The sequence below is a fragment of the Silurus meridionalis genome, chromosome 10, assembly GCF_014805685.1.
Source record: "Silurus meridionalis isolate SWU-2019-XX chromosome 10, ASM1480568v1, whole genome shotgun sequence".
In the NCBI taxonomy this organism is placed as follows: domain Eukaryota; kingdom Metazoa; phylum Chordata; class Actinopteri; order Siluriformes; family Siluridae; genus Silurus; species Silurus meridionalis.
Genome location: NC_060893.1, coordinates 8583450 through 8608416, shown reverse-complemented (window position 1 = coordinate 8608416; position 24967 = coordinate 8583450). Strand labels below are relative to the sequence as shown.

The 24967-nt window shown below is 37.0% G+C and overlaps 1 protein-coding gene across 3 annotated transcripts; it reads right to left on the bottom strand.

The window, feature by feature from the left end:
• Window positions 1-2018: 2018 nt before the first annotated feature.
• On the bottom strand, window positions 2019-24389 carry ankrd27 (ankyrin repeat domain 27 (VPS9 domain)). 3 transcript variants are annotated; one of them, XM_046859474.1, is made up of 30 exons: window positions 24254-24389; window positions 18015-18137; window positions 16189-16299; window positions 15923-16079; window positions 14575-14729; window positions 14417-14476; window positions 14270-14323; window positions 13936-14001; window positions 13193-13269; window positions 12984-13105; window positions 12378-12456; window positions 12071-12203; window positions 10378-10470; window positions 10138-10262; window positions 9133-9215; window positions 8861-8976; window positions 7786-7878; window positions 7436-7633; window positions 6607-6651; window positions 6065-6193; window positions 5914-5958; window positions 5479-5601; window positions 5124-5318; window positions 3699-3818; window positions 3394-3558; window positions 3089-3188; window positions 2951-2987; window positions 2700-2763; window positions 2458-2611; window positions 2019-2356 (listed from the first exon to the last, which is right to left on the bottom strand). In XM_046859474.1, exons 2-30 carry the CDS (start codon window positions 18114-18116, stop codon window positions 2349-2351), a joined length of 3009 nt encoding a protein of 1002 aa, XP_046715430.1. In that variant the 5' UTR covers window positions 18117-18137; window positions 24254-24389; the 3' UTR covers window positions 2019-2348. The 3 variants fall into 3 exon arrangements, with proteins under 3 accessions (XP_046715430.1, XP_046715428.1, XP_046715429.1); XM_046859472.1 differs by having other exon boundaries at window positions 2019-2611; XM_046859473.1 differs by having other exon boundaries at window positions 2019-2611; window positions 5124-5303.
• Between the last annotated feature and the right edge of the window lie 578 nt (window positions 24390-24967).

Here is a 24967-nt window from a genome sequence, read left to right as displayed (position 1 = left end):
CACATTTCTTGCAAACATTTCGCAAACAATTCCTCTTTCTACTTTTACATGTTCGACTGACATTACCGGATATCAAACACTGCAGCTTGTATTTTCCACAAAATGGATACAGGTAAAGATCTGGTATTTTATACGTAGATAAAGATTTTAGGTAAAGATCTAAAATATTAATACATTTTTCTTGTATAATATTTTTTCAAAAATATATATTATTTCTTAATATTTGAAATAAAGTAGTAGTTTGCAATATTGTAGAATGATGCCATACATGGATTACATTGAGAGATGATTGGATGAAATGAGTACATTACTGCTAAGTCTGGATATGAGTATTGTGTGCATAGTTACAAAAACAATAATGGAAAAAAAAATCTGATTGAGCAATTAAATGTTTTTTATTATTTACTAAAAAAACATTGATGAATGACTATCATAGTTTATTCTGACCCCATTGAAATAAGGCACATTTACTGCATTGTTACATGAATAACACTTAAAGGGACACGTACAAAAATACTTGCTATTTGTTTCTAGATTTGAGATTTAGAGATGCCCAGTTCAGTTACATTTGGCAACGAATTGCAAACTTGAACAGTCTTCAGAAAGTCTTCAGTCTTTTAATAGTTCACAGACCTAAATCCGAAAACCACAGTAAAGCTATTCCAAGTTTTAGGATTAGTCGGCATGAAATGTGTGTGTGTGTGTGTATATATTATATATATATATATATATATATATATATATATATATATATATATATATATATATATATATATATATATATATATATATATAAAATGTATTTATTAAAAAGTAAAGTGCATGCCTAAAACACAGTACTGATCCAGAATGTCTCCTGTATACCTTTGAGGATGCAAAAAAGGTCTAATATATATATATATATATATATATATATATATATATATATATATATATATATATATATAAAATCAAGTCAATCAAATCAAGTAAAGATGGGGGAAAAAAAACAAAACAAAATCTGTACTACCCGAGTAGTATTTGAAATTAGTCATGTCCAAAATCTTACAATTGATTTTAGAAGACTTTCACCTTTTTCCTAATAAGGAAAATGCATAACTTACTGGTAAATACACTTAATGGACAAAAGTGGTGGACAGCTGACCAAAAGATTTGTATGTGCTTTTTAAACATCCTATTAAACATTTAGTCCCATTTTCTGTTATAAAAAACTCCACTCTTCTAAGATGTTCCACTAGATTCTGGAGTGTGCTTGAAGAAATTTGTGCTGTATTAATAGGGTTAAGGTCAGAGCTCTATAGCAGGCCACTCAAGATGGTACATTCCAACCCATGTAACTATATCTTCATGGATATCTTCAGGGATGCCAAGCTGAAATGCTACCACATCCAAAGACATACTATACAGTCGTGTGCCTCCAATTGAGTGTTAACAGTTTGATGAAGAAACACCTATGATTGGAAAAGTCATTTATCCCAATACTTCTGTCCATATAGTGTATGTGGTCACTCGTGCAGTCACACATGAAATCAGCTTCAAGCTTCTGCAAGTGGGGCCTAAGCTGACGAAACATAGAAATGGGATCAGAAAGAGTTAAAGAAATAAACTAGACCATGTTAAACGGAAACTGTAAGGATGATGCCCAACCGTCCCTTTTTTTGATGCTGGTAAAATAAAACATCGCTGGTAAAAGTGCTGGTAAAATAAAACTATGCTGGTAAAAGTGCTGGTAAAATAAAACAGCAGGCTCAATTCAAAAGCTTGTTTTGCGTCTACTTAAAGGCCCCATGACTTTTTTTTTTTTTTTTTTAGCATAAAGCAATGATGTATGAGGACTCTTGCAGAAAAGGATAAAACACTAAACACAAATATTGGCTTTGGGACTTTTAAATGCACAGACGTTGCCAGTATCTCATTATCTTAAGTATTTGGAAATACCGTTATCTCCCTTTATATTACAAAATAATATGTAATAACATTCTAACATCAAGCGAACATTACATACATGAACTGTAACATTCTCTCAACCCCTAGTAGTTTTATTAATGTTGTGTGCCATTGTCATTTCACTGAATTGACGCTTTAGACTGTTTAAAACAAGTTCGGTTCAGCTGTTCGTGTCAGTGGCTCAGGTGAGTGTAGTATCACAAACCTAAGCAAGAACATTAATCCTGGTCAGTTGAATGCAGAGCCAAATGCATAACCTTTAGTAAACTCGTATTTACAGTCAGAGCAGCCAGTGAAGTCCTTAGAGCACGAGATCATCCATCTCTGTGGAAACCCAATGCAAGTTTTTGTCCTTGTTCTCCTCCTCTTCTAAATTAGATTGCATGTTCTCCTCAGTCATCTCAATTATCTGCTCAGGTTCATGGGAGAGATTAATAGAATGGTCATTTGCTCCACTGTCAGTCATTTTGGTTGTAGTTGAGCAACACTGTGTGTGTTCCAGGTCCTTACGAGATCTGCAGGTCAGGTCCTGATGTATAGTGTGACTGCGGCTTAAGTATTTGGCATGGTTCAGTTTGGCCTTGGAGTTTTCAGGCGGATGGATGAAGCCGTCAACAGTTTCTCCACGACGTAGCCGTCTTCTATAACTCCGGTCATCTGAGCCCTGATCCACACATGAAAAAAATCAATAACGTTACAAACAAATATAAAATCAACAGTGAAGCGTGGCTTAGAAAAAAATACATGGTTACCTTATTTGGAGATTCGGTCGAGAGATGGATGGTACTGTCTTGTGATTTATTCATCTGCTGTGTTCTGGCCATAATACATGATGTTATTAATCTTTTAACCCACATTTTAAAAGTCGAAATATTTAGCAATTTATGTAAGGCTTGGTGTAGATGCTTAGGTAGAGAAGAAAAAAAAACTACTTTAAAGTATATAAGGATGAAATATTTAAGACAATACGTCTATAAATAATACAGATTAATCTTTCTCACACCTTTGCATAACAGGACTGTGTTGGACAACAGAGGGCGCTGTGAGGGGAAAATAAAAAAGAGAGAAATGAGATAGAAATGAGAAACTCAATTTTCTTTTTGCATCACAGTTGATTATGTGGTATATATACACCACTTACATTTTCCAAGATGTTTTTGGCCTATACAGAACTGTTTTACTGAATCAGCATCAAGACTGGATACACAGGCTTTCTCTAGAATCCTAAGAATCGAGGTGTTCTGCAAAACAAAAATTTCTTTTACGGTATTTAAAAGATATTCCGATTATATAAATGACCAAATAATTTAAAGTGAGAAATGCTGCTGTAATATTAAACTGTAAACTGAGATACAAGCCAACATAAAAGAGAGAAGGCAGGGTTTTCTATTACTACTCAGCTGTGGAAATATGGAAACGAATGGTTATAAATGTAAGCCTGCATACAGTCTCTTGAGCACAGTCCATTGCAGTGCGCTGTCTCTTGTTCCTGAGGTGTGTAAGAGCCCCAGCTTGTAGCAACAGTTCCACTAGAGTCTGGTGTCCTCCTCTCACTGCCTCATGTAGAGCTGTGTTACCCTGATTATTGGCCAGGTTCAATGAAGCAGCACTCTGCAGGAAGACAAAGCCATTAACTTCTCTTCCATTTTACTCTTCGTCACAAGCTAACCTCATGTGACTTCCTCAAGAATAAATATATAAGTAATACTACAGCATGTTTTGTGAGAGTGAAGTAAAAAGCAGATGAGTACCTCCATTAGCACTGCTACTATCTCCTCATTTCCCTTTAAACAGGCTTGGATCAGGGGAGTGTTCCCAAACTGATCCTTCTTATTTAGCTTGGCATTGCACTCCACCAGAGAGCTCACCACCTACAGAAATACAGAGAGGATGTAGAAGGGCGCTGTAATTCAGTGTTAAATTATAATCTCCCTTTACTAATTCATGAATTAAAAATTCAAGAAAAATAACTGACATTCACTGTACTAGTCTACACGTTTATAAAAGAAAGAGCATTGCTATTCCCTGATAACATTGTACAAAAATCTAAAATAATCTTTGATCATTTCTCAACTGTCAATCAGCCCAATCTGAGAATATCTGATTCACTGAACACAACACAAACTTACCAAAAGATAATATTAGCAGAGTGCATAGACTGTTCAACCCAAGATGAAAGAAACACACTTTACATTAAAAGGAAAATTAATAATAAAATCCACATTAAAAAGTCATTAAAACCCCATATTCTGTAAATGTGCTGTAAAGACTAATATGGGGCTTCTAAGTGGCTCAATAGAAATGCATTCCTTTCTGTGAATTCTCTGTGCTCTTGAATTAGAATCAATGTGAACACTAACTGTTGTGCAAGATGTTCATGGAAGGATCTCTTATCACCCATAGGAACAAATAAAAAGCAGCAAAACACCTACATTTCTGCTGCTGGAAGCAAAGTAACACTTCACTTTGGTTCACATTTGGACCCAATTTTGAGATATTACTGAATGTGTATGCAACAACTTTTGAAGTATGCAGACGGAAAATTTGAAAGAGCAATACAGACGCTCCCCACCTTAAGAACGACCGTTCGTACCATGAATTTGTTACTGTGTTCTTATTAACTATGCATATCTCCTAATGATATAAGAGCTTTAAATACTATCAAATAAACAATAAAATATACCAAAACAAATCAAAATAATAGAAATACTGTATACAATATTTTGTATTAATTTAAAAAAAAAAAAGAATAAAAATTATATAAAAAAAAAAAATTAACTTAAAAAAAAAATACATTCGCCGTATTCCAGTGCGCATCATGTAGACTTGTTACGGTCGACGACTAGCTAGCGGCAGCTCTCCTCCCTTTTGAATTTTTTCGACAAATTCGGCAAATTTCACTTTGACGACTGGTTCGTATCTGCGAAAGGTCGTAAAGTGTGGAGCGTCTGTACTGTGCATGGTTAAGGATTTGGGCTCAGGTGTGGGATTCCCATTTAAAATAAACAAACAAATAAAGAAATAAACATTCTATTTTATAAAAGAGCTTGCTAGAATCAAAGATAGACAATATAAAAAATGATGTTTGACTGAATGTTCAGTGATTATAGATATATAGAGCATAAAAATATTATAGATTATAGATATATAGAGCAGTGTTAATAATGCAGAAGCACCTGTGTGTGGCTGTTCTGGCAGGCCAGATGGAGTGGAGTGGCATTCAGGCTGTTACAGGCGTTGATGTTGGCTCCATGGCGGATGAGCATAGAGACAAGTACTGTGTGTCCGTGCAGTGCTGCCACATGCAGCGGAGTGAAACCATCTGCGTTGCTGCTGTTCACCCCCAACCGGTCCGTCTGCAGAGTGCATAACTTCAAAAGACATACAAAAACCCACGAAACAATAAGAGTGGAAGGCTAATAATTACTGTTTAAAAACTGTATAGGAAAAATAGTTCATTAGTAATAATTATCTTATGTGCTCTGTTGTAAAAACCAGCAGGGTGCATCATGTCTAGCAAAATGTGTAAACCTTTTGTGTAGGTTCACACTTTGGACACTGGCACAGAGGGTGGCACAGTTCTGTTTTTGCAGGCAAATTGTTTTTTTCTTCATCCTCCAGCTCTTCGTCTAGCCACTCCAACAGGTAGCGAACCTGAAACAAAACAAGCATGTGCACACTCACACAATCTGAAAAAAGCTTAAGTACAACAACGAAATGGTGTAGATGCCAATTCATTACTTTTAAAAAAAAATAAATAAAAAATAATAATAATAATGTAAAAACCGCCATTGGTTATTTTTGCAGCAAATTGCTTAGTGTCGTAAAGTGGCAGGAAAACATGGTTTGGTTCCTGGAAGTTCTCTTAATAAGCCCCTTTCAGCACTGCGCTAGCAGAAAAAGAGAAAAATGTGTATTCTGGTATTTGTTAGCGATTGTATTAGTTTACATGCAATAACTGCTCACCATTTCCACATCTCCATCTGCCACTGCTCGCAGTAACTTCTCCACCTGCCATTTGACACCAAGAGAAACAAGGTCTCAGACCAAAGCCAAAACGTTTTTAGCATGGAGGCAAAAAGCCTCTTTGTGATGCAGAAGGCGGCGTCGGTCTCACCTCCTTCATCCGAGTGCTCAGAACTGAACTCAGACCTGGTCTGGTTTCCACAAAGATGAATGATGACGTACTGGACACAGAGTTGCGTCTGCTGCTGCTGTCCTCTGGCTGCGGAGAATGACTGGGATCCTAAAGGAATCGATTAAACCAAACAAGCATTTTCTGTTCATTGTTCCACTATTCCTCTGCACTGAGCTTCTCGCTAACTTCACTAGACATAATATACTGTAATGATCTTTACATAGCAATTTTTAAAAAGCAGTTAAAATGATAAATTATTACATTTCATTCATAGTTTTTTATATAAGCTTTTCTCTCATTTTTATTTATAATTGTTGATTAACAATTTAAGAGAATTTTTATTTAATTTCAATTACGCTTTACTAGTACTATTTACATCTATAACATTTATTGTACGGTTGTTTTATATTTTGCTTATTAACTTTAGAATGTTTTTTACAGTACTGTGGTTACATTTTAATGTATGAGAGATGCTATATGCATGAAGCCTATTATTGTTTTTATTATTCAAAACCATTTACCTTTTTACTGGCACTATCATATGTGCGTTCCAGCAAGGACAGAACCTACAACATGAAGAGAAAACTGTTTAGTAGAAGTGTGTGTGTGATATGTGATTAGAATGAAATTCAAATAATTATTTGTCTACCGGTATTACACAAATGCACACAAATAAATGGATGTGAAATTCAAGGTGTAATAATTTTACATGCTTCATCAACCTTTTCTAATTAGTTAATCAAATAGAAGAGGCACAATGCGTAAAATCCTGCAAGTTCAGGTCAGAGGCTGGCGTTAAAGCGTTAAAATATGTGGGGCTCATAGACTACAAAAGGAGCCCACTTTAGGTAGCGAGCCAAGTCCAAGTTTGTCAAACTGTCCAAATTGGGCAGGTCTCTGCCCACTACAGTCACAGATCCTTGTTCTTGGCTGGGAGGAGATGCTTTTTTGCTAAAAGCTTGTAAAGAGTTGTTATTTAAGTTACTGTAGCCTTCCTGATTACTCAAACCACTACTCCTCCTCTGACTTCCCTCTAATCAATAAGGCTTTTCCTCTTCCAGAGCTACCACTCATTGGATGTTTGTTGTTTTGTTTTTCCTCACCATTCTGCATAAACCTTGAGGCCATTGTTCATGAAATTCTTCGATCGGCAGTTTGAAATACAGAAACCTGACTATCTTGCAGCCACAACCAAGCCACATTCTAATACAATGAGACTGTAGATATGTGTTACTGTATGCATCAGCTGAATAAACATTTAGAAAAATTCACGCAGTGCCTAAAATAAAATAAATAAATAAATAAATAAGAAATCTTGAAGAGGTTGAATGTTGCGTGTAGCGCTCTGACCCTGGAGTTAAGTGCGCAGTGCAGTGGGCTCTGATTGGACTTGTTGTGGAGGAGAGTGGAGGCACCGTTCTCCAGTAGCACCTCCATGATGCCTTCGTAACCCCAGCGAGCCGCAATGTGCAGTGCCGTATCCCCCTTATCATTCTGCACGTTCAGTTGGCATGTGTGCAGGTCGTAGTAAACCAGTGCCTTTACACACTAAGACATGCACAAACACACAAATACAGAAACACACAAATGTCTAGATATAGCTTAGCATGAGGGTCACATGGGGATTGTCTATATAATCTTACTTCATGATAACACAGACTTTACGGATTTACATGAACATCATTATGCAAGTTACTTACATCCTCGTGGCCATACATGCAAGCCAAGTGAAGAGGAGTGTTCCCATTGTTGTCCTGAGCATCTGTGTTTGCTTTATAGTGCAACAGCAGCAGCTACAGGACCAAAAATAAATACAGGTGATAAAGAGAACACAATATCAGAGTCAGAGATTATGCCAATGATCTAATTAAGGAATAGAACACAACAGGGTGTGCTGATTAAGGGAAATAATCAGGAACAGAGTGGTGCAATGCCATTAACAAGTATGTGTTTTATTTGTCAACATCAACAACAAATATAGAATGACACATACAGATCTGTTCATAATTAGATTTTGTCAGGATCTGGGGGTTCCTGCTGGGGTTAAGGCCTTTTTTTTCTCTACTTGTGTCCCTGTGTCCTTAATTAGTTCCTATTGTTTCCACCTGAATCCTGTTAGCCCAGTGTGCATTTAAATTCCCCTTTTTGTCAATCTTTTTGGCTTGATTGTTGAAGTTCTGTGGTTCGTTTGTGTTTCTAAATTTTAATTTTTGCCTTGCTTTTTCTGTGAATTATTTTTTTGCCAGTTCCTTAGACACTCTGTTTAACATGTTTTTCCCCCAGAGTTAACATGGAGGTTTTTTTTTTCCTCTTTTAAATTGTGAACTTTTTTGCTCTGCTATTGTGCTGTATTTTTTTTTTTTTTTTAGAGTTTTAAGAATTATAATTATCTGTTTTCTGTTTTTTAGACACTTAGTAAAGTGGTTTTTTTTTTTTTTTTTAAGGGGTTTTCTAACTAACTTTTTTCTAAGTTTGTGCCTGCGTTTGGGTTCACACACACCTCACTATAGCAGACTGCTAGAGCTCCTGCCTCTCGACTCAAACGCAGTTTAAGCCATGTGTTTATAATTGTTGAACATCCTAAAACAAGTCCTGGCATCACTTACATTACAGCAACTATAAAAATTTATTCATCAGACCCTTTTTTCCCCAAACATGCTAAAGAAAATCACCTTACAAAAAACTTTATAATGAGAAGCCGATTTATTTTTATTTGTTTATGTAAAATACCACGACATCACGCTATAAGCAGGTTTATTAATGCAAAACACTCACCGTGACACTCTGAAAGCCCTTCTGGCAGGAGAGGTGCAGAGCTGTGAGGCCGTGGTAGTCTGTGGCATTCACTGCTGCTCCCTTTGACACCAGCAGGTCAACCAGCAGAGCCTGACCTATTCAGCCAACATATATTCTACTTGTCAGCTAAAGCTGCAGAAATTTAGTTAAAAAATATAATAGACTAAGAAATGAACTAAACTTTACTTATAAATATTAGCATTAAGAGTCAGATTTGACATTGCAATAAAGTACATAAGAAGACGGCTAACCACATATAGCAGCAACATGAAGTGGAGTGTAGCCTCGGTCATCCCGTGAACATGAAGTTACTACAGATGGGTCGTTTAATCTCCTGGGGATTAAACATAATTTTTTTACAAATCTCTGATAGAAAGCAGATGCAAGAGCCAAGATTAAATTTTTTTAATTGAAGTGCATATACCATAATATACACAGTTGTCATTTTAGGAGAAATTAAAGTCTTCAAATTTAATCCAAACAAGTTTTGTCAAACATAAACCACACAACAAATGCATAAAAAAATGGATATGAACAACTGTTTTTAAGTTTTTAATATCAGAAATATAAATCTCTCCAAACCATTTCCTACTGTTCAGTGCATCTTTTGTCAAAAAAATATATTTTGGTTCTGGTTCTTTTTAGTTTTTTTGGCAGTGGGTAAATACATTTGTGTTTATAGCAATTCATCGCAATCATAATCATTTGTGCACAATGTATATGGTAAAGTACGACCACAGCGCAAGAACGGTCCAAAATAAACAATAATAATTAGACCGTTTAATTGGAGTTTCTTAGTTCTTAGTTGGAGTTTCCAAAACATGCTTATGAGAATGAACACATAATAAAGTACTAAAAAAAGAAAGCTTACTTAAATAAATTTAATTAAATGTGTTTGGATCAGTAGTGATACTTTTTAAATTTTACTCATGTAAATATACAATCGAAAAAAATAGATGTGGCCACATTTGTGCTTGACTTTACTAAATGGATTGCACTGCATGTAATCTAATCATATATACTAGGAAGAGCAAGTAAGATGCAATTAGGACATAATTTAAAAAAATTCAAATTAAATTAAATTTAAATTTAAAAAACAAATAAGCGATTAGGACGTTATTTAAAAAATGTATTAATAAAAGTAAATTTTTTTATTATGTGCCATAAGTCATTTTGACTGCTCTTCATTAAACGTTTTATGATGTGTACTGTGTGTGTGTGTGTGTGTGTGTGTGTAGAATAGAGTTCAGTCTAACCCTGACAAATGCAGGTCACATGCATCACAGGAGCACAGGGGATGACACAACTGTCTCCTGTCTTCCTCAATCTCGCCTTCACTTAGCAGCCGCTGGACTTCTGTCTTGTTCCCATTTGCTATATGCTATAAGACACACATAAAGAACACTAGACACATGCTCAGACTAAAAACATTATTAAATGTATTAATTTCTTTGGTATCTTTTAAAGAGGAAAAAGAATGCATTAGTGTTTCTCACCTCAAACAAACAGTCTATCGGTGTAGAAGACGTTTGAGAAAGAAGATTCATCTTTTGCCTGAAGAACAATTTGTCATGCAGCTCTCCTGAGCCCTGTGCACCAGGGAACAAGTTTAAATTTACATATCAATATTATATATTACAATTATCCCTTTTATCTCTGAGACCATCTATTTTTCTCTCACCTCTGGCATTGTTCCCAACTTCTTTCAAGATTCATTATTAACCAGGTGCTGATCAAAATAACTGATCATTTCAGTCCAATCTCCCATTTTGATACAAAGTTCTAGAAAAGGTAGTTTTAGCTCAGGTGCACAATCACCTATCAGTAAATAACTTGTATGAACAATTCCAATCAGGCTTCTGTCATTAACCATAATACTGAGACTGCCCTTGTCAAAATCTCTGAAGATCTTTTTTTAGCGGCTGACTTCTGTCTATTTTAATTCTTCTCGACTTAACCTCAGCGTCTGACACCATCCCCCATGATATTTTATTAGATGGACTGCATTCTATTAGAATTGTAGATACTTCCTTCTCTTATCCTTCTGGTCAAATTCAATTTGTTCAGTTAGGCCAGTACAAATCTAAATCTTCATGCATCACTGCAGGTGTCCCGCAGGGTTCAGTTCTGGGCCCCTTACTATTTATCATTCATTTATTGCCACTTGGATGTATCTTTTGGAAACATGGTACTCAACTCCATTGCTTTGCTGATAACACCCAGCTCTATCGGCCCTCAAAACCTACTTCTGACCTTCTTTTATCTCTTCTTTTTCTAACTGTTTGTCTGAAGTTAAAGCTTGGTTCTCAAATAATTTTCTTAAACTTAACAGTAGTAAAACTTAATTACTCCTTCGAGGGCACTAAGACATCTAAGACTAGAAGTTTCTGTATGTATATTGACGGTTCCACAATTCTCTTTGACACAGGTTAGGAGCTAGAGTGTTATTGTTGACAACACCCCATCTTTTGAAGCACATATTAATAAGATCTCCCGGACAGCTGTCACATCCATTATATAAATCGCCACTGCCTAGCCCTTTTAATTAGTAGCACTGCTATTATGTTTCAGGGTCTTGTCACCTCCCGCATGGAGTATTGCAATGCTCTTTTTTTTTTTTTGGTCTTTTCTGTAAACTCCTACACAAGTTACAGTTGGTGCAGACATCAGCTGCACTAATACTCACTTGAACTCCTACAATGGACCACATAGCTTCTGTTCTGTTAATAAAAATCCCGCTTTTCCTATATAAGGCTTTACATAACCTGGCTTCTTTATATTTATCTGACCTTCTTCTAACATATTCTCGTTCTCGAACTCTTAGATCAATGTCCTCATCCAACTTAGTTCTTTCTCGTATGCATTTGGCAACTATGGGATCTCAAGCTTTTAGCTACAAACTTCCTCTTGATATCTGCAACAGCAACTCTGTCTCTGTTTTCAAATCTCATTTGAAAACACATTTTTAGACAGGCATATTATTGACATTGTATTCGTGTCTTTTTGGTTGTATAGTGTTTCATTATTTTAAACTGTTGTTAATTGTTTGGTTTTTTTTGTTGTATGTAAGGTGTCTTTGAGTATCATGTAAGGCAAGTATAAACATTTATTATTATTATTATTATTATTATTATTATTGAATGAATGTCAGGACATAAGAGCATGCACTATTCATCCCCCAGCTCTCACCGTCGGCCCTTGATTAAGGTTTCCTTGGCTAATGTACTCCACAGCTGCCTCAAATGATGTCATGCAGTAACTCAGGTCATCCTTGGTGGAGTTGCAGAAATGGAAGTTTTTAACGTAACTGAGATTTGCCATCCTGAAAAAGTGAACAGATTTGTTATCAAAGGAACCAATAAGAAAAAAAAACAGCTGACAAATAAGTAGGCAGCTTTCAATTAAATGTAATTAAAATAACACCTAAACCAATAAACAGACTGGCTTTGGAACAATTCAAATATGATGCTCAATGATCGCTTCCTGCTTTACTTACCAATTAGGAATCTCAGTTTTGACCAGTAGATACAGAATAACTGAAAGAAGATCATCTGCGCATACAGCCTCCAGGTTCACTGGATACACACAAAGAGAAGAAACTCGTCCTTCATAATTTCATATCTTCAGTGTGAGCTTGTGCTCCAGTCTCAACATTTCTACACACTTTTCCAGTGTCTGCTTCACTAATCTAAAATTTGGCTGGCTGGCAAACAGTTGTCAAGACCAGACTGCTCTCCTTTACACAAACAGTGAAGTGTTGTTGCGCTGCCAGCACTGTGTATTTCAATAATAACAGTCTGCGGTGAAACAGAGTTAAGTATTTTGTGTGTGTATGTGTGCATGCCAGCTAATCTGGTTACTATAGTAAAGTTTAGGAGAATGGCTGGACGAAGGGACAAAGGCAGCATTGTTACACAAACGCCAACAACACTGCCCTGTTGAATTGCGTTGTCAAGGAAAACAATAAGGCGGAGTTACCGGATGAAAGGCACTCAGATATCATAAATTGACATGTCACTATTTCCCCTACAATGAACACAACCTTCGGTAATGCTGAGCGAAAACATATTCCAAAAAGAAGTTTACACAAAAAGTAACACACCTTTGCGGCTGGGTGACTGCATGATGGTGAAGACAACCTTCCTGAGGCAGAGCAGCTTCTGCTGAGGAGAGCTGCAGCAATTAAGCTGGCTTAATTCCCTCTTTGCACGAGGAATATTTATACTTAAACAGAGAAGTAGAAAGAGGAAACGTCAGACAGAGAGGGATTTAAATAACAAAGAATCGACTAAGAACTGTACTTCAGGTCACCTGAACTCTGACTTGACTCCAAGATCTTTCTGCTGCAGCTCCTGCAGCCCTCTTGTTGTTTTATTGAATGCAGCATCCTATTAAAATCAAAGATTTGGAAAAAAACACACGATGGAACATGCTGTTATGAGGAAAATCATTAATGATGGCGTGTCCTTTTTTTTTGCCTCAAACTTTATCAACATGAACATTATGATTTATTTAAATAAAATGTCATACTTTTTCTGTTTATCTGAAAAGGTCAGTGAGAAAACCTCATTCATCACTTATAGTAGCTAGAGGTCATGTGCCTTTCTTTTTTTCCTTTTTTGAAATTTTATAATTTAAGATAAAATTGTTATAATTTTTAAATAATTCTTAAATGTAATTCTTAAATTATTATAATTTAAGATAAACAAAAAGGCAGCTTGTCATGTGACCGAAAAACCGTACAGCATACATAAAAACATACTTATGGAGGAAAAATCTGTTAAACTCATTGTTTAATAGCATCATGTTTTTGATCTATGTATTATAATGATGGCATCACAGATCATTTTAGAAAACAAGCATTAATATATATCTGTGATTTGCATTGTAGGTGAAACTACAGTCTTCTTTTATAGAAAACTAAGTGATGTAACATAATAAAATGCAAACATTAAATATAGCAACAACATAATATGCACAGATTTTAAAGGGGGGGGGGGGGGAGCATTAGCATTAAAATAGGCAAATAGACAAAATACTATGTACACACAAACCTGAGTTGCTTCAAGAGTTCCTACATAACTGAAGAGGAGATCATGGATATCATTATGTATGTACATCTGTCAAAAAAAACCAAAAAAAAAACAGCAGCATTAGCAACAGAATAAATTATGTGGTCTATTGAAAAATCCTAAAATGTAAAATATCTGCTCAGTTCTGATTTAGGCTTTATTAACATGAAGTGTGATTACATTCTCAATATTTAGCCTAATGTAAAAAGGAAGAGAATGACATTCCATATTTATTTTAAAGCACTTGCATTCTTCCCTTTAGTTTACTGCAGGAAAAAAAAAAGATGAATGTGACAGCAGCCTTATGTAAACTTACCTCCACTGCTTGTTTGAGAAGGGTCATCTGAAGCTCCTGCCTGGTCAGCACCTTCTAAAATCCACAACACACACTTTATCCACTCACAGCACTAAAAAACAGTACAGGCTACAGCTGGACTCTAGAATACAAGAGACCTCTACGTACCAGACGTGAATCTCTCAGCAAGCATTGAAGACATTTTGTATACAGAGCATGCACAGCATCCTGGGGTGAAAAAGAACATGTAGTTATTCTTCCTTTGACTACACAACACCTGCGCTAAGGAGTAAGAAGGGAAATTATGCTCTCTCTCTCTTTCTCACTATGTGATGGCGCAGACCCTTCCGTTCCTGCTCTTTGAAGGACTGGCAGAAGGAAGCAATGAATTTATTCAGTTTCTCTGCATGGCGACCCAGGAAGTCCTTTGCCTCCTCCACATTCTTCAGGCAGTAGTGTGAAGGGGCAGGACTCAGCTTAACTGACAAAAAGAGTTTCACAAAGATCATGCTTGTAGAGATCTTTCAGTCACTGACACAACTTGCACTTCTTTAACAAAATGGTTTTTTCTTACAACTAACAACGTGTACAAAATGTATTGAATAATTCTAATGAATATGATTACAATGATCAAGGTGCCAGTGGCCGCACTTAATCTAGGTTAAAACATTTATGCACTGGAACCACTTAAATAAGCACAGTACCAATGTATTTACACAAATTGTTATTAATAAAATTTACATTACACACATTTACACCATATGGACCAAAGTTTGAGGAAACACGCCCATAAGATTAATGTGTTTTGAACATCCCATTCCACATTTATTCCATTTCTGTTGTTATAATTAACCTTCACTCTCCTGGGAAGATTTTGGAGTGTGTTTGTGGAGATGTGTGCTCATTCAGCTCTAACAAGGGTGTTAGTAAAGTCAGGTACTGATGTGGGGTGAGAAGATTTAGGGTGCAGTCAGCATTCCTATCCATCCCAAATGTGTTCAATAGGTTTGAGGTCAGATCTCTACAGCAGGCCACCTCAAGATCTTCCACTCCAGCCCATGTAAACTATATATTCATGGAGCTGGCTTTGGGCACAGGGGCATGGTCATGCAAGAACAGGTTTGGGAAATGTAGTGAAAATGTGATTCTACACATCCAAACACATCCGACACAATTGTAGGCCTCCAACTTTGTGGTAACAGATTATGTGGAATATGTGGAACCACATATGGCTGGAAAAGTCAAAATACTTTTGTCCATATTGTGTATATCATTACATGGGTTTACATGTCATTAAAATAAGACGAAAACATGAAAATTATTGCTAAAGAAGTCACCGGATTTTGCATTATTATTAATATCTGCAATATCAGTAGTATAATAAAGGAGCATAATTTATATGAATCTATAAACTAAACTAATACCAGGTTTAAAGATATGCTTTAGCAGCTATGTTTACCTATTAACACTAGGTATATATGCACTAAACAGAGACATGAGTCATTATTTTGTTTAAGAACTATTTGTGGGATTTTTTCGAAATGTAAAATTTATTACAAAATATTGTCAATCAAAAGCAAACATGCAAAACACAATGGATTATATAACCTCCACCAGTTCCCTGGACTGCACCGACACCTCAGGAGCCCAGTGTATAAACATGGAGAGCTGTACCTGCGCTCGGATCAGAGTCGATCGGTCGAGTGATACACAGGATACTGTAAGCCTGCTCCTTTTCATTGTAGAATGTCTCCTCAAACAAAATAGGGACTGAAGCAGGACTCACAAACCCAGTCAGCAAATGTACCTGGTTGTTTTCTATCGACACCTCCTGAAAGATACGACAGAGAACAGAGCTTACAATCATATACTGCAAAACTCCACCTGGTATTAGAGTAATAGATAATGGTCATAGATTAGTTGGGTGTGTCTTTGTGTACCTTCCCATCAACTGTCTGGAAGCCTAGTTCTGCAGGCAGAAGGACATAGCTCTCAAACTGTTCTGCTGTGTACGAACTAGCTGTTAAACTTTCACTACATGGAACCAAGACCTACAGACACAAACAAAAAACGGTCGTTGAAATCCAGTGCATGCAGGAAATATCTGATCCCCATATATTTTCCCCTAATTTAAAGTTCTTTGTCTTTTCATCAAGCTTTCATTTCTACCACAGTGAAATTAACTATAGCATTTACATTCATTAATTTCTCTCTTAATGCAATTCGATTGAAGAACAGTCACAATTACACATCATTTGCACTTGATGGGCAACCATATTTACTGAGACCAACCAACAGCTATAGACACCAATATGTGACCTTATGTATGCTCTATGAGACTACAAAAGGCAAGTGAAAGGAACCGAAAACTAGGTGCGAGTGAGGTCACATGGTATGCCAGTGGTCATTGATCCCAATGGGGAGGGTTGCATTAGGAAGGGCATCCAGCGTAAAAACGTGCCAAATCGAACATGCAGATCATGAATACGGATAATCCGCTGTGGCGACCCCTAATGGGAGAAGCCGAAAGAAAGAAACAAAACCCACCCTAAATGTGTATGTGAACGGCACAGAGCATTTTACCAAGAGAAATTTTCTTGAGTGGTTTAGCAGAATATGATGAGTTTTATACTAGTAAGTGTTTCTTTTGTACATATCTATTGAATATTTACTGACTTGTGCTGTTAATCATTAACAAAATAATGTAAGAGCTATGCAAAAAATGCATCAAGAGGGTGAGAACTGTGATCTCAACTCTCACTCCAAAAATAAAAAAGACTGTGTCGTCAAACATTAAACATTAAAGAGATTTTAATCTTGTGCAGTGTGAAAGAAGGCTTATGCCACAGGTCCAAACACAATCTACAATTGATTCTGAATGGCATGGTAACAGTCACATGGTGAAGACTGAATAAGTAATGATTGTCTCTCTGTGTATTTGCTGTGAGGCTCAAAAATACACACTGCACACTGGAGACAGAACAAATTCACTGTTGAGTTTCATGTTCTGCAGCACAAAAGCAACACAATTAACTGAAATACACTATATGGCCAAACGTTGTTAGTCAAACCTCCCATTTCAAATGTATTCTCCAGCTTTGCTGTGAGAAAAGCCCTCACTTTTCTGGGAAGACCCTCCACTAGATTTTGGAAGATTTTGGCTCTAGAGATGTGTGCTCATTCAGTCACAAGGGCATTACAGGGCCTTATTCAAGGGCCTAGTAGCGGCAGCTTGGTGATTTGAACTCACAACCTTCCAATCAAAAGTCCAACGTCCTACCCACTAAGCTACCACTTACACTGATCTCACTAATGCACATAGTTTGCTTCCCAGTTTAGCCCAAAAGTGTTCAGTAGGGTTGAGGTCAAGGTCTGTACAGGACTTCCCTCTGCGACGAATCAGAGTTCTGGCTGTGTTTCCCTCCGGGATGAATAAAGAGATCTATGTAGCAATTTCAGTTCCAACACTGACAAACTATGTCCTCATGAAGCTCGCTTTATGCATTGGGGCTTTGTCTTGCTGGAACAGGTGGGTCATCAGTTCCAGTGAAGGACCACAGCAAATACATCTTACACAAATGTGCGCTTCCAAATTCATGGTTTTGGAAGTGTTGGTTAGGTGTTCACAAACATTTGGTCATATGGTGCATATGATAAAGACAGTGAGCAAAATCGGCACATTCATTACAGGTTGGACACATTTTATCTGCAGTATATTTCTATGCACTGCACAGACAAAGACTAAAAAAACCTGAAGATTGCTTACAACGCCATGAACTTCTGCCACTCGTGTACACAGGTCTGGTCTTTGCTTCTCCAGTGCCAGGTAAAATGGGTTCTTCAGAATATTTTCATCATACACAGCCATAGGGACCCAGCACTCTGACTCCTAAATTGGACAGGGAGGATAGTGAGAAGGAGAGAGAGGACAGAAGAATGACAAGGTGAAAAGACAATGTAGGTAGAATGAAAAGCTGAAAGAGGAGGACGCAAGGTTAAATGGAGAAAGAGAAATAGAGCGGAGAGGGCATTGCACATCACATTAATCCTATTAGCTCAGATTAATAGAGTCTGGTTTGCTGATTAGGGTCATGGCTGTGGCGTTCGAAAGGTGGCACAAAGGCAGATTCATACCACAAAGCCCAAATTAAACGCCTGAATACAGTACACACAGTCATGAAACAGTCAGGAATGTTCTCATCTTAGGTGCTACCTTGATGTATTTGGTGTACTCACCCCAAATAGGATTTAGTTTGAGATATTTGTGGTCCCTAGCAAGAGAATGTTTTGATAAATATGTGAAGTGAAACACATCGAAAATGCTTTCTGTTTCTGCATGTCTAGAAATGACCTCGCAAAAGGACCGTTCCTCATTTGCAAGTATTTCTGCACAACGGCATGCCAGGCTTCCAAATAACATGCTTCTTTACCACTTGAGCCTTAGTACCACAAGAAAATGATTATATTCACATCAAATGCATGACCCAAGGACACGGCATTTCATAAACCAGGTGATGGATGGAATTACATTCTGTACAATCGATTCAGAGCTCAGAAGGATTTTTCGATACGAAAGCAAAGCTGTAACGATGAGCGCTGCCGACAAACAAGTCAAAACCTCCCTGACTTTAAACAGTCAAAGAAAGTGTGAAGTTTTTTAGAATGCTTCCTGTACATGTATTACATGTGATATATGTTATATGTGATAAATGAATAGGTTCCAGCGTTCCCACTATAAGCCACGTAAAATTCCTTTCACTGACAAAAAAACTGAATATTCATGACCTATAATAAACAGAAAAAACAATTCAATTCAATTCATTTTTATTTGTATAGCGCTTTTAACAATGAACATTGTCTCAAAGCAGCTTTACACAGATAATGTGGCGATTAAAAGTAAATATGTTCTTTGTAAGTTCGTTTGTCCCTGATGAGCAACTGTGGCAAGGAAAAACTCCCCAAGATGGCATAAGGAAGAAACCTTGAGAGGAACCAGACTCAAGAGGGAACCCATCCTCATCTGGGTTGCACCAAATGTCCACTGTTCTTCTAAGACAAAAACCAACCACAGAGTGTTTTTTTAAAGCCATTCATTTGCAAGGGCCTTATCAATCTTTACAATTAGCCTAAACATTAATACAACATTGATGAAGATTGAGTTTAAATACCTGACTAAACCCCTGGTGCGGAGGCTAAGAATTAGTGAAGACTTAACAGTAATTAGCTCGCAACCTAATTAGCTACATTTTCAATTCTGTCAGCGACCACTTATGCTACTTAGAAGTAATTTTTAATTATAGCTAGCTATCTTAAGTTATATCTACATACCAATTTGTTCTGAGGACCTGTATGACCCAGTGGGACTCAGTAAGCTTCAGGCACCATAAGATTTCAGCCTCCAGGGTCTTTGCTGGTGTTAAGCCGCGACATGCTTCACTGTGTCTCACACTACTGTCACTGCTGGAGGTGAAGGATTCATTAGCTGACTGCTTTTTTTTTTTTGAAGCTATATGTGGAGGCTGCAGTGGAGTAGTGATGGGAACTTGGGCTGAAGATGATGCTCCTTACTGTTTGCGTGGCAGCGAAGTGCTCCTTCTCCCATATTTGATAGCTTGATAGTAGTTTTACTAACTTTACATTTTGCTTTTCTGTCGTCTATTTTTAACACCCAGTCTTTGAAGAGGTACATTTTCCTGGCATTTATGGCTTAGTTAACAGGTACAGGTCGGATAAATAAGCCCACCCAGTGGAATAGGCAAAACTCATGAAACAACGTGATAAAGAATGACATTTTGATAAATGGAAACTAAAATTTAAAGCGACAAAGAAAAATCCCTGATGACATGGAATGATACAATTCCCTGACTTTCAATGTCTGGAATAGACCTTTTAAAATTTCATAATATTCCAGAAATTCCATGACCCGTAGAAACCCTGAAGTTCACGTTAAGCCAAGGTCAGGACTGAACCGGTGACCCTGGAGCTGTAAAGTGGCAATGCTATGCGACAGTAAAAATCCATCATCACATGTACAGTTAATTGTTAAGACAGAGCAGAGGTAGACCAAGTAATGACATGGGTAGTGTCAGTGCTTGATTTGTAAAACATGAGGTACCTGTACAGCTTTGCGATACAAGTTCACAACAAACGTTTGCTCAGGACACTGGATTTATATTGGGCCAATTTAACAACATATAATATTAACAACATGAAAACATAATTACCAATATAAATCACAAAAACTTTTTTAGCTTGTCTAATTACACAGATTACTCCGTAACGCGGTCATGTCTCCTCCTGAGGTCGCAATTAACAAATTACATTCCTTTAAGAAAATAAATATACAACAAAAATAAAAACTTTTACACAGTACACAATATATTTTAGGGCCAAACAGAAGCCTGGTTTCTGACATCATCTTGTTTCCCAATCACATTTGCTTCAACTTTCCAAAACTGAAAAAAATCAACAGCTGTTTTAAACAAGTACATGCAATATACACTAAAGCTTAGTTGTTGTTTTTTTAAGGGAAGTAAGACACGTTCTTACTGACACGTTCTTACTTTTTTAAAGGGAAAGCGAGACACGTTTTTACTTTTTTAAAGGGAAAGCAAGACACGTTCTTACTTTTTTTTTAAATGAATTAAGACACAATTGAATTTTTTACTAAAAGAAATGCTGTAAAGGTGCCTGATCTTTTCCCCCAATGCTCAGACATGTATTAAATCTTAACTAGTTCACATTTCTTAGACCACCTAGAAGATTCGCATTGGTTCTTAGGCTAGAAAGCATTATCAAGTCTATAATAACTGTTTGGATCCGGTACAAAATCTGATCAGCAGTGAAATGATTTTTAAAAGAAACAAAATCTGTTGTATACTCGCTTAAAAGTATTTCAAGTGTTGAACTCGAGCTACAAATCCCGTCACTATACTCCAGCTAAAGTGTACTCACTTGTTTATGCCGATTAAGAAGTGTGTGTGACAGCGAGAATAATCGCATCTTCAGACTCTTAATATGACAAATCAGGAAAGACAGAGCCATCAGTGAGCTTTTCAGAGTCCAAGAATATAAACTAGCGCACTACATAGTCCAACACGAACCACACGATCCCTGAGGGCAGGTTATGACCCAAGCCTTAGTGTAAAACAGGGGCCTCCACTCCACCACACCACACCCCACCCCCTTCATCACCACAGTGCTGCAAACAGAGGCTGAGAAGCAGAAGAATTCTAACCACACCATGTGATCTGGTATTTTTGGGCCAGAACTGCCTGGCAGGGGGAACCACGTACTCGTGATGGTGAAGGAAACATTCTGCTGTAGTGATAATCCTTACAGATTACTTCTTTTGAAAACCATTTCCAAACAAAATCAAGACATTTCTTTGTATGCAAGTAGACACAATGTTAATGTTGAAATATTGAGACCAATCCCAGGGCTTTTTTGTTGTTGGCTTTTTTTTATATATGTTGACACATATATAATGACATGCCCACAGTGACCACTGAAACTCCATTATCCACTAGAGGTATGACACCAGCCTTCTTTTAGACAAGATATGTGTTGTGTCTAACAAAAGATATATATAACAGAAGAAATGTCTGTTTAAATCCAAACTAACATAAACCACGTACATTTTACACCAGTACTAGTCGTGTCACTCAGTACTGGTCTAGTTCATCTCTAGTGTACAGCTAAATAGTTGTTAGATGTTCAGTATTTTACAGAACCCAGAAGTCAATATGTTAAATCTTTGGTACTGTATAATCATCAAATCTTCTTTCAAAAAGAGAAATGTTTAATTTAAAAATTAAACACATTACTGTACATTACTGTAATGTCTTGTATATAAATGTTCATAAGCCATCTTTAGTGTTGATCCAGTTAGTACAGACAAACAGAGAGGAAAAAAAACAAAAAAAACACAACCCTATACTAATACTGGGTATGGCCTCACATTGCTCTCCACACCACAAGCCATCAATTCTTCACTGTATGGATTCCAAACTATATAAGAAACAACAATAAATCCTGTTACATGTTGTGATTGTATCGTGCAAATCGTGCAGTTTCAGTTCCCAAATATGTTCTATTAGATTCAGGTTCAGGACTCGGTTGACTAGGAAGGCCAGTGACAAACAATATTGTTATCATGTTCTATGTGCTTTGTGATATGGTGCATTATCATGCTGGAAGTAGGCATTAAAAAAATAGATCAATCTTGCTCATGAAGGGCTGCAATTTGTCAGTAACAATGCTCATATAGTCAAAGATGATTGATTGGTTTTACCAATCCCAGTGTGTGCCAAGAAAACATTTGCCACACCATTACACCACTTCTACCAGCCCAGACTGTTGACACAAGGATTTTGGAGCCACGTTCTAACATTTTACATCCATGTATCTTTTAGACCAAGATAAGTATTTCCAGTCTTCACGGTGTAGTTTTGGTGAGCCTTTTCCCCCGTTGCCTGAGCTTTCTGTTCTTAGCTGACAGCAGTGGAACCTGATATGGACTTTTACTGTTGAAGGCAATTCACCTAAAGGTTTAATGTGATTCTGAGATGCTTTTCTGTTCACCACAGCAGTACAGAGTGGTTATCCGAGTCTGGTCATTCGAGTCTGTTGACAAGGCCTTCCAGTCTACTTCCAGTCACTGGTTTCTCTCATTATTACACTATTTTAATTAAACTCTAGACACTCATGTGCTAAAAAAAACAGCAGTTATATTGATATATCAACCAGACTGTCAAACCACAACAATCATGACACAGTCAAAATCACTAAGGTCACATTTATTCCACATACTCAGGACTAAATATCATGAACATTAACCAAAGTTGCTGGAATGTATATCCATAATTGTATGAAGTGCACTGCTGCCACATGACTGCCTGATATGAGAACACAAATACATGTTAATAAAAGTGCTCCTAATAAAGTGCTGAGTCAATGTGCAGCTTCATTACCTCAATCTCATCCTGAAGCATGGTTCTGTTTATGTGACTTCATTTTTGCATGAGATTTTATTTTGCTAGCTGATGATATAACCAGAATTAAGTAACTTTCTAAGAATGATGTTTCAGGAACTCATCCAGTCCTGGTGATGAGACAGCATGTGAAATGAAATTCATGAAAATCCAAATATAATAAGTCTACTACAATGGCGTAAGACTGCAAATTACATTAGCTCTGCGTTTAAGTGCCTATTAGTGAACAGTTTACTGAACGGTACACATCAATAATGGACATGGACGTAAACAGATATTCTGTGATGAGAATGAGGATGGGTTCCCTTTTGAGTTTCAAGGGTTCTTCCTTATACCATCTCAGGGAGTTTTTCCTCTTCCTCTTTTCAATGTCACCACTGGCTCGCTAATGTATAAAAAATTTCATACCATCTTCATTTCTGTAAAGGGGTAAAAGTTTATAGATTACAGCTGGAATCTATACAGCTGTACAGCTGGGGTGGGAGGGCTACCAGGAAGTCTTAAGGTATTGGACTCTGGATCGAAAGGTCACAAGTTCAAATCCCAGCACCACCAAGCTGCTGGGTTCTTCAGCAATGGTCCTTATCCCTCAACTGCTCAGCTATAAGTCACTCTGCCAAATGCCGTAAATGTAAATATAAAAGCCACATGACAGTTTATGGCAGTGCTGCTCGTTTAGCCAAACATATGGTCTTAGCTGCATAAGGAAGGAAATACAGGTCTTGCTAAAAAGCTCACTTAGCTTGTGACATTTCCTCATGGTATGCATTCTGTCGAAATCTTACACTTTACAGCCCTGCTGATTTACCCAGACAGACAGACTGCAGTAGTCTGATTCTTCTAACCAGTTGTTATTAACACGAAAACCCCACACATGGGTAAAAGCATGGATGGAAATGACAGGAGAGTAAACAAACACAGAGCAAGCTAGCTACCACTCTAACATGGCTAGCAAAGGTGCCGACTTAGAAAACGGCATTTAAACCTTAACAAACACGCCCGAAAAGGTTACCTGGTTTATGTCAGTCTCGTCTGCATGATAGATTCAGAATTTATTCCATCAGATAGAGTGTAACCCAATCTGCCTGACTCGACATGACACTGTTAGCCAGAAGCTCCAAACCAATGCACTTCCTCAGCATTACCCCTTTAGAGTGACAGGTTCCACAACCAATCAGAATGGACATACTCTCACCAGCCCCGCCCACTACATGCAGGCACACGCAGTGTGTTTGTTCAAAAAGCACAGATTCCGATCAATTAGAAATGTGAATTTCAATGCAAAAAATGAATGAAAAATTAAAGTATGAACGTTTCAAACTGTATAATCAATATGTAAAATCATAAATAAATGACTATAATAATAACCCCTTTAGCACAGATATAATTTATAAATACAATCTGATTAAATATTGGACTTTTTATTAAATTGGGTATAATAATAAACAAGCAAGTACATTAATTAATAATAATAATAATAATAATAATAACAATTTTGTGGATTCCTTTCAGCACAGATATTTAATAAATACAATCTATCTGATTCAATTTTAGACTTATTTTTAAATTGGTTATAATAATCAATAAGCAAGTACAGGAGGAAGGTGCACACAGGTGAACTATGTTCTATGTAGGAGATGCAACCTGAAGGAGATTGGAGACTGTAGGGTGTTGGTAGGGGACAGTGTAGCTAGACAGCATCGGATGGTGGTCTGTAGGATGGTTT